The sequence below is a fragment of the Sitophilus oryzae genome, unplaced genomic scaffold, assembly GCF_002938485.1.
Source record: "Sitophilus oryzae breed Bouriz unplaced genomic scaffold, Soryzae_2.0 scaffold_1977_pilon_pilon, whole genome shotgun sequence".
NCBI classification, from domain to species: Eukaryota; Metazoa; Arthropoda; class Insecta; order Coleoptera; family Curculionidae; genus Sitophilus; species Sitophilus oryzae.
The window spans coordinates 395413-406515 of NW_022146698.1; the positions used below are offsets into that span (position 1 = coordinate 395413).

The following is an 11103-nucleotide window of genomic DNA, read 5'->3' on the forward strand; positions in this document are numbered from 1 at the left end:
TATTTATGACCGCTATATCCCTATACTTCGATCCACTGTGCGCTGCCGCCCCACGCAAGTCACAAGATGCAGCCCCTGGATAAAAGTTTTTTTGTCCCGTTCAAAAGAGCGTTTTCTTCTGAATGCGATAAATGAATAATCACAAACTGTGGCAAGCCAGTTACACACAAACAAATAGCAATGTTATTTAATCAAGCCTATTCAAGAATGGCAACCATACCCATATGCCAAAAGCCATTTGAAACTACTGGTTGCATCATGCAATCCAGATATTTTTACTGTCGAGGATTTTCTTCCGGCCGACGTCACCGAAATGCCACCAATTGCAGGACCGAGTGGAATTGCAACTACAAGGCGTGTATCTCAGTATTCTTCCGACGATGAAGAGGACAATCTGCCCTTGGCTATGTTTACCAAAAGTTCTAATATTAATATTCCACACAATACATGACATGGCAGCTTGTATTGAGACTCAAGTGGTAACTGTAGGAAGATTAAAATTAGAAGTTATCCACACAGCAGAGTTTGTTGAATTAATGGGCCAGTTATTTGATTTTATTAACAAACTGAATTTTCAGACGTATCTCTTGGAGCTGAATTTTACCATCTATACTACAGGAATGATCATTTGATTTTAGATTTTGCCGGTAGGTTTTTACGTGGACTGGAACTATTAGATATTATTACGGAGAAGGAGCTCTTAGCAATAATTTTTGGAGTTAAAAAAACATTTCTTCGCTAAGTCACACATTGGTGTCATCATAACGGAACGTTAGATTCTAAAGCAGTGTTAATTATAATAAACATTTAAACTGATTATAATCAAAACTTAATAACTAGTCGTTCAATAATTATTGAACGACCGAATAACACGCTGGATGATGCATTTAAATGAATTCGATTTGAAGCTTCAGGTTCGAAAGAAGCTATAGCTAAGTTAGAACATGAAATTAAATCTGAAAAATCTATAGGTGGTTTTAAACATGTAAGACATCTGAAAGATGGTACAATTTTAATAGGTAGCCATAACAGGGAACAACAAGCTAAATTAGAAAAAACACTGAACTTGTCCAAAAGTGTCTGTATTAAGAAAACACTAAATACCGATCCTATGTTTGTAATAACTGGAATAGATAAAGGATATAGTGAAGAAGACTGTTTTGTAGAAGTTGTAAGAATGAACGAAGATATTGAGAACGACCTAGGCAAAAATGTAATCTCACAAATCAAGGTAGTTGCCAAACGAAACTGTCGCGATCCGCGTAGAGAAAATTGGATACTACAAGCTCCAGCATCAATAACAAAATGATTTTTGAAAAAACAATCGATCATCTTTGATCTGGTACGCGTATATGTCTATGAACATGTTAACGATGTGTTTTAAGTGTGCAGAATTTGGCCATGTCTCAAAATTCTGCAAAGAAGAGCAGTGCTGTTTTAAGTGCGGTATGAAACACGAACTAATGTCCAAACTGCATTAAGCTGAAGTTTGACGAGAACCTATGCTCACATAAGCTAATTGTCCTGCTTACAAAAGGAAAATGGAGAGGTATAAGAGTTTAATTAATTATAATGAACATTCATAGAAACAGTTATAACAAGTTTGTAAAACGTGCTCATGTTAACATAAGGTCTCTTTTGCCTGTCTTTGACGACATAACCCGTTTTATAATAAACAATGAATATGACATTTTTACAATTACCGAAACCTGGTTAAAAAGCACTACACCAACGGCATCAATTTCTATAAATGGCCATGATATTTTTCGCAGGATAGACAAACTCGTGGTGGTGGCATTGTGATCTTTGTTAAAACCACATTAACCCGGGAACGGTCGCGTTGTTAGAAAAAATCTAACATTTTATAATTTTTCCCAATATTTCCCACAAAATTTTTGCAATACAGCTCTACCGCCGTAAGTGCCTCGTAACCAGTGATGACCTTGAACATGCAAAGCGGCGTTCAGTTTAGCACTGTCGGTGGCGAGGTGCAGATGATTTTTAGAAAAACGCTAAGGCGCGACCATTTACGTTACATGTAGTGTTATAGATAATCTAACGACGCGACCAAATACGTCAGCGAAATAATTGTGAAGTGAGTTGTGTAATTTATTTTATTATATTAGACTTTTACATTTGGCTTACAGAATATGGATTCAAAAACGGAACAGCAGCTTCTCAAGTGGTTTGATGAAGTTCCTAGTGGCGATGAGGCAGTGGATTCAAATAGTGACATCGACGAAGCTCCTTCTGATCACGTAGAGGAAAATACTGATAGTGAACAGTCAGATGAAAACAATGTTTCAGAAATGTTAAATGTTGCTGACATGTCTTCTAGGGTACCAATAATGGTTGGTAAAAACGGAATGGAATGGTTGAAACATAAACCACATAAAACAAAATTAAAAACAGCACAAGCAAATATCATAACTAAATTGCCGGGTGTCAGGCCAATTGCTAAAAATGCCACCACAATTTTGGATTGCTGGAAGCTATTCTTCTCCGATGAAGTTATTCAAGATATAGTGAGATATACAAATCAAAAGCTCAGATCACTACAGTCGCTTTATAAACGTGAACGGGATTGCCTTCCTACAGATTATGATAAAATAAATGCGTTTATAGGTGTTCTGTACATGGCAGGTGTCCTCAGAAGTCAGCATTTACATACGTATAACTTGTGGAGTAGTGATGGGACTGCGCCTGAATTTTTCGCTGCTGTGATGTCCGAAAGACGATTTCACATTATTTTACGGGCTATAAGGTTTGACGACAGTGACACCAGAGAAGAAAGAAGAGACATTGACAATTTGGCTCCAATACGTGAATTATTTGAACATATCAATCAGCGGTGTTCTGCGTGTTATACTGTGGGAATTTTTACAACAATCGATGAGATGTTAGAGGGATTTCGAGGCAGGTGCAAATTCAGACAATATATCGCCAATAAACCGGCCAAATATGGCATCAAAATTTATTCTTTGGCAGATGCAAAAATTTTCTATACATACAATATGGAAATTTATGCAGGTAAACAACCAGAAGGACCCTATAATATACCAAATGATGCTAGCAGTGTTGTGAAGCGTCTTATTGTCCCAATAAGCAAATCTGGACGGAATATTACGATGGACAATTATTTCACCTCTGTACCCTTAGTGAACGAGTTATATACCAATCATAAGTTGACAGTTGTTGGAACTCTGCGGAAAAACAAACCCCACATACCAGCAGATCTACTTTCTGTGAAAAATCGACCAGTTTGCAGTAGTGTCTTTGCTTATGGACAAGGAGACAATAAATGTGTGTTAGTTTCATATGTTCCACACAAAAATAAAAACGTTCTCGTACTCTCCTCTTACCATGACGACGACTCAATAGATCCAGAACCGAAGGATGCCTTCAAACCCGAAATTATTACCTTTTACAATAAAACTAAGGGTGGAGTTGACGTAGTAGATAGGATGAAGTCGGAATATTCTGTCACCAGAAAAAGTAACAGATGGCCATTTACAATCTTTTGCACATTGTTAAATGTTACCACCATCAATTCGCAGATAATCTATGCAGCAAATACACAAATCATGCTAAAAAGAAGACAATATATTACCGACTTAGCCAAGCAGCTAACAGCAGCCCACCTACAAAAAAGAGCTTCGATTTCAACACTGAGCATTGCATTACGTCAAAAAATATCAAATATCTGTGGTCATAAAAACGTAATTCCGACAAAAAAACAACAAGGAAATGCCCAACCTAAACCACGATGCGAATATTGTCCTCTGAGAAAGAATAGATTTACACAACATAGTTGCGCTAACTGTTCGAGTCCAATCTGTAAGGAACATACTGCTTCCACAAGATATTTGTGTGTCGAGTGCCACGGAAAAAATGCCTACGAGGATTCTGATTCTTAAATGCGCAAAACTTGAAATTTACCTCAGAATTTTTCTTTCGTTACTAGTTTTAAGCACAATTTGTTAGGTTTATTTTCTGATTTATTACCTCATAAATATAGAGTTTGTTTTGTATTTTTTTATAGAGAATATATGTCTTGTTTCAACAACCATACTGTATTTTTGCATCAAAATTCATTAATAAACAGAACAAAAATGTTTATAACCCGAATTTCTCAATGTTAGAAAAAATCTAACACGCGACCACTTACGTACCGCGGGCTAACGCGACCGCTCCCGGGTTAAAATGTAAAATGATGATATTTTCTAACAATAATAATTTTAACTCTCCATCTAACATCGAGCAACTTTGGATTACATGCAAGTTTAGTAATAAAACTTTTGCTTTAGGCTGTATATATCGACCACCAGCAGGAATTTTGGATAAAGCTATGAATATTCTTTATAACGTATTACCTAATCTGGTAATCTGGCGCAACAAAACTGATGTAAACTGGAGAAAATACACGAGCATGAGGAATTTTGCATTAAGTTCCATACGCCGGGAAAAGAAAGCTTATTACTCATTTTTATTTAAACATGAGAACGCGTCTCGCTTCTACAAAAAATTATCTGCCATGGGTTTATCAAACAAAAAACCAATTGATATTCCTTGCGAACTAAAAGATTCTACAAATATAAATAATTGTTTTTGTCAGTTTTTAAGGACAATACTACTAATTGTCTAGATAAGATAAATTTCTATTATAATAACAGTTTTATTAAAACAAATTTTACTTTAAAACTCTCCGATGAAAATGAAATCATAAATCTTGTGATAATATTAAATCTAATTCCATTGGTGTAGACGGTATTAGTATACAAATGATCAAACTGTGCTTTCCTATCATAGGCTTATACTTGACACATTTGATTAATAGCTGTCCAGAACAAAACTACTTTCCTAATGTGTGGAAGGAGGCTATTGTTATACCTATCCCAAAGAACAACAGTCCAAAAGAATTTTCAGATCTGCGCCCCAGTAGTCTGCTTCCGGCACTTTCTAAAATTTTGGAAAAAGTTGTATATAAGCAGTTATATGAATATGTCAACATAAATAATATTCTACCTACTTGTCAATCTGGGTTCCGTAAAGGTTTCAGCACCGCTAGCAGCCTTTTACACCTCACTAACAATATTATTAAAGGACTCGACAAGGGACAGAACACCATCTTAACCTTATTAGATTTTTCGAAAGCTTTCGATACCATCAATCACAATTTATTACTAGCTAAATGTCTAGTATAAAGTATTATGGTTTTGCAGTAATGCGATAAAACTTTTCGAATCTTACTTAATTAATAGATCACAAAAAGTGTTGTTGGATCAGGTGTACTCTCCAACGCCTAAAATCACATCAGGTGTACCTCAGGGTTCCATCTTAGGGCCTCTGTTATTTTTAATATATACAGCTGATTTGCCATTAATAATCAACCACTCTAATATAGTCATGTATGCTGATGACACCCAATTATTTCATACTTTTGATTCTGATGATTTAAATTCGATTTCCGACAAGGTAAATAAAGACTTAGACTTAATTTTAAAATATTCAAAATCTCATTCACTAAATATTAATTCAGAAAAAACTAAACTTCTACTTTTCACTTCTAATGTCAAAAGGCACTTTCTCGAAGCTAATCTACAAATCAACCTAGATAATAAACGGCTTAATTTTGTTCACTCTGCTAAAGATCTAGGTGTAATAATAGACGTTAACTTAAGATTTCACGAACATATATCAAATCTTGTTAAGAAGTGCTTTGGAACTGTGCGAAGTTTATATGCAAATTGATATATTCTAAACTACAAAATAAGAAAGAAACTTGTTGAATGCCTAGTATTATCTCAACTGGTGTATTGTAATATTCTATACTATCCATGTCTTGATACCATAAGGTCTAACAGATTACAAAAGATACAAAACTCCTGCTGTAGATTCGTCTGTAAAGTTAATCGGTACAGTCATATATCACCTTTCACAGCTGGTCTAAAATGGTTAAAAATTAGGGAGTTATGCGAATATTATTTGTTAACTTTTATCCATGAATTGCTGGTGGTCGGTGAGCCTGAATATCTAGTCTCAGAACTCATTCCTAGACGTAATGTAATACAAAGATCTGTCAGGCACTCCAATAAATTGACTATGCTACGTCATTTTAAATCTATTTTTATAGGAGGTCTTTTAGTTATAATGCTGTTAAAAACTATAACTCGTTGCCAGAAAGCTATAAAAAAATAACAGTGAGCACATTTAAAAATAAAGTTAAACTATATTTGTTAAATAGAAACCACGCCGTATAATCATAATATGTATATTTTTTATTTGCTGTTCTACTAATAAATCCATATATTATCCATAATAATATAATCAATTTGTAAATTTTATATTAATTTAATTAATTTGTGATTTTCTTTTGTTTTGTACTATAATATGATCTATTTGTATATTTTATATTACTTAATCAATTGTTATTTGCTCTTGCTTTGTTTTTGTTTTGGTTAGTTTTAAGGGGTTAAGTGGTAGAATAGCTCTCTAGCTAAACTTCGCCCTATACCGTTTGTTTCAATTTTTGAGATTAATGAATAAAGACGTTTTATTATTATTATTATATTATTATTATTTTGGTGTGGAACATGTACGAGGTAGAAATAATTAGTAGCAGACACTTTATCACGTTATGGTCTCGAATTGGGTGATTCTATATGACTTATAGAAGATCATCCTATTATAATTCATGTGATACAGAATTATCTAATAAATCTATTCAGTCGAGTATTATGGCCCTTTAGCGGAAGGGCACTCTAGTTGTGCTTATATTTTCCTGGTCATAGATTCATTCTCAAAATTCTTACCACTGATCCCTTTATGAAAAGCACAACCTAAAATATCAGCGTTAAACACAATTAATGACTTTTATAAAGTTATACCAATCAAACTTATTATAAGTCAACATCAGTTTAAATATTACGATACGCCCACAGTGTTACCTATCTGGCACTCTAAATCTAATTCAATGGAACGGGTAATGAAAGAGCTCAGCCGTTTATTTAAATCATCTTAGGTAAATAAAATAGAATTTTCCCAGGTAAATAAAATCAAAAGATTCAGTTTGGTTTCAAAAATAAGGTTTTGTATGATCTCGACTGATTTGAAAGATTCTTTAAAAAAATCAAAGCATAATTGTTTCTCATGGACCTCAGTTAAAAATGTGGAAAATATTAGGGAGGAGGTGAGAGACCTTTTACTCGTACGGGTCCGGCAATTTAAGCCAGAAATTTCCAAAGGCCAATTAGCCATACATTATTTACTACTATTACGCGAATGGCCCACATACGAGTTGACAAATAAAAATATATCAAAGTTATGTCTTTTATTCTCAGGATTATATAAAGTGTATCCAACTGTTGTCCAAATGTTTATACTTTGGATGATCTAGAGTAAAATACAAAAAAAGTCAATTATAATAAATAAGAAATTTAATACACAGGGTGGTCGGAACTGAAAAGTCGTAGTTTGAAAAGTGAAGTGTTTAACGTTTCCAACGATCCAAACAGGATATTTAAATGCGATAAATCCGCTTTTCAGATATGCCCAAAAAGTGGAAAAGTTATTGCTCCAAAAGGGAAACGTACCGCTTATGAGCTTGCAAAAGGATCGGATAAGGAATCGCATACAGTATCAATCTGTATTTGCGCAAACGGAACTATTTTACCGCCATTTATTGTATACATACCGTACAAAAGAATTCCGGCAGATATTGTGAGAAACATATCTGATTATTGATCACTAACGTGTTTTTCAGACGGTAAATATAATAAAACAAAACAAAATTTACTGTTACTTTATTTCTAGATTACCACCATGCTGAAAACAAGATAATTCTAGTAGCTCTTTATCCAAATTCAACTCATATATTCCAGCCATGTGATATAAGTGTATTTAAGCCGATGGTAATCCTACACGAATGTAAACGTAATCATCCTAAGGAAACTCTTAACAAAACCACCTTTCCCATTCTTTTTCCAAGAAGTGTTTCAAAAAGTTACTCCAGAAAGCAGACTCTGCAAAGAACGGGTTTAAAAGATGTGGCTTATATCCATGGTCTCCAGATGGATTTAAGATTTCCAAGAATCCACTTTTTGCAAATAGATTTTTCAAAATGTTTAAAACAATCTTACTAGAGTAAGTCTTTGTGAGTTAAACTTCTGTGCATAGAAATCGGCCCACTGTGAACTTTTGGCTTTAACTGTATCTTTTAGAATATATTTATCACAGCAAGAAAAAATATGAACTGTTCGTCAAAAACAATTTAACATGCTTTGATATGAATATAAATTTATCTCATTTATCGTTTATATGCGTAGCAACGGGTAAACAAATAAAGTTATTCACTGACAGTGTGCACTAATCAAGAAAAAGAAAATATTAAACCTGACCAACTAATCTGGGTTATGAAGAAGCCTACACCCACTGATATATGTACAAGCGACTTCTTTTTTCCTACAGTTGAGACTGGAATACAACTCAAAATGTTTTGATCAGAAAAATGATTATGGCAAACAATAGCCGAGAAAATGAGTTTTTTTCGTAGGAAGCTGATCGAGAGAAGTGCCGGAAAAAATTTGCCAATTTGCAAAGCTTATATATTAAAAATAGGGATGCTTAGAAACAAACAAGGGAAGGCAAACAAATGGAAATAATGGAAAGAAAATTAAATATTAGGATGAATTTAGTGAAATTTTTAAGGACAAAACCCAAAGTTACAGCAATAAAGGTCTATGAGACTTGGCGCCACCTCTTGTGTTATATATTTATTTGACAAAGAATATCTTAGATTAGATTATCTAATTAGGTAAGTAACAATTATATTATTTTTGAACACTATTTTATATTCTATATTTTGTTTTGATACGCATAATTTGATTTCAAGTCAAGTGACTATACATTTTTCGTTTTATTTATAGAAATGGATAATTGGGAAAAAGAACAAGAAAAACTACGTTTATTATGGGAAACAGTAGATGTAGTGGATGGACCGGATGACGAGGAAGAAGAACTGGCTTCAGAGGAAGATGTTCTTGAAACAAGGTCTATTGACAGTGACTCTGAGCAGGATGCTGATGAGAATTGTGAGGAGGAAAATGGCCCGCCTGCAAAAATTTTCAGAACTCCATGTTTTGTTGGAAAGGATGGAACCACGTGGCGTAAACATTGTGCAAGAAAAACAGTAAGAACCAGACAAGAAAACATTATTGTTCGCTTTCCAGGCGTAAAAAAATATGCAAAAAACGCTAAAGCCATCCTTGAGTGCTGGTCACTTTTCTTTACTGCCGATATGTTACAACATATCGTTGATAACACAAATTTATACATTGCCAGAGTAGCTCCGAACTATAAAAGAGATAGAGCAGCTATAAACCGACTGATTTAATCGAAATTAAAGCGCTATTTGGTTTGCTTTACCTGGCTGGTACTCTCAAAAGCAGTAGACTGAATACAAAGGAGATTTGGGATAAAAAAGGAACAGGTGTTGAACGATTCTGGGTAACGATATCTGAACAACGTTTTCGATTTCTTTTGAACTGTTTAAGATTTGAGGATCTATCTACCCGAAATGAAAGGAAGGAACTCGACAAGCTTGCGCCCATAGGAGAAACATTTGACTGTTTTGTACAGAATTGTAAAAATGCCTACTGCATAGGTGCTAATGCAACCATAGACGAGAAACTTGAAGCTTTCCGGGGGCGTTGTGGCTTTAAACAATATATTCCAAGTAAGCCGAACAAATATGGAATAAAAATATTTGCTCTGGTCGATGCTTCAACAACATACTGTACTAATTTAGAAGTTTATGTAGGGCAACAACCCGAGGGTCCCTATAAAGTAAAAAACGATGCATTTAGTATTGTTTCCCGTCTTGTGGAACCAATTTCTGGGTTAAACAGGAATCTCACTTGCGATAACTGGTTCACCAGTATCGCTCTAATTAATAGTCTACTTCAAGAACATAAGATAACGTTTGTTGGAACATTAAAAAAAAATAAACGAGAGCTGCCACCAGAGTTCGTCAATACAAGAAATCGACCAGAATGTACTTCTGTATTTGGGTTCCAGGAAAATATAACAATAGTTTCATATGTTCCAAAAAAAAATAAAAATGTAATTTTAGCTTCATCTCTACACCATGATGATTCAATTGACAAATCGACTGCTGCAAAATTCAAGCCTGAGATAATAACCTACTACAATCAAACTAAAGGCGGCGTTGATAATTTTGACAAGTTATCTGCTACTTTTGATGTAGCAAGAAACACCAGGCGATGACCGATGGTAATTTTCTATGCCTTATTAAATATGGCTGGAGTAAATTCGCAAATAATTTACGCTGTTAATAGTAAGCAATATTCTGTAACAAGACGGTTATATTTAAAGAATCTTGCTCATTAGATCTAACTGCGCAGCATTTGGAACGTCGTTCTTTTGAGCAAAACGTACCCCGAGCAGTACGAGAACGGAGACAAGATTATGCGGGTACATCGACTATTGTACAACCACAAGAAGATATTGTTCCAGGGACTCGAAAGAGGTGTTTCTTTTTGTGTGAAAGACTCAAAAACTAGATTTTTTTGTCGGAAGTGTAAAAAGTTTATATGTCTTTCCCACCTTAAACCTTGGTACCCCGTTTGTTGTGACTCTTTGGAAAATTCCTAAAATACTAAACTTGGTTACTATTTTACTAATTTGTAATAAAATTTTTTGAGTTTGATCCTTATTTTAAGTTTTTCTAAGTAAAACGTCATTTTATGTTTAACTTTTAAATCTAAGAATTTATTTTGTTTATGATATTTGTATGAATTTTGTATGTTCGTTTTTCTACAATAAAAGGCATATATAACAACCACACGTTATTATTTAAGAAAAAAAAATCCGTAAATATAGTTTTTCATACGGGTCTCTCAGACTTGGCGCCACCTTTCATGTCACATAATAAGGCGCCACTTCCGGAAGGTTAAGAACTGTGAGGACTGTTAGTTACTTCGATTCCATTGTTCAAGGAGATCCAATACTGAGAAAATCATTACGAGAAGCTGTCGACCAGGAAAATAAGAATAAATTAAGGATGCTGCCACGCCCTTTCTAATT

General features: G+C 34.2%; 2 protein-coding genes across 2 annotated transcripts; both read left to right on the forward strand.

The window, feature by feature from the left end:
- The first annotated feature begins 2150 nt into the window (after positions 1 to 2150).
- On the forward strand, positions 2151 to 3917 carry LOC115883740 (piggyBac transposable element-derived protein 3-like). The gene has a single exon (XM_030902150.1). The coding sequence runs from the start codon at positions 2151 to 2153 to the stop codon at positions 3915 to 3917; it is 1767 nt and encodes a 588-aa protein (XP_030758010.1).
- Positions 3918 to 8926: 5009 nt separating this feature from the next.
- Positions 8927 to 10284, forward strand: LOC115883741. The gene is made up of 2 exons (XM_030902151.1): positions 8927 to 9164; positions 9404 to 10284. Exons 1-2 carry the CDS (start codon positions 8927 to 8929, stop codon positions 10282 to 10284), a joined length of 1119 nt encoding a protein of 372 aa, XP_030758011.1.
- Positions 10285 to 11103: the final 819 nt, after the last annotated feature.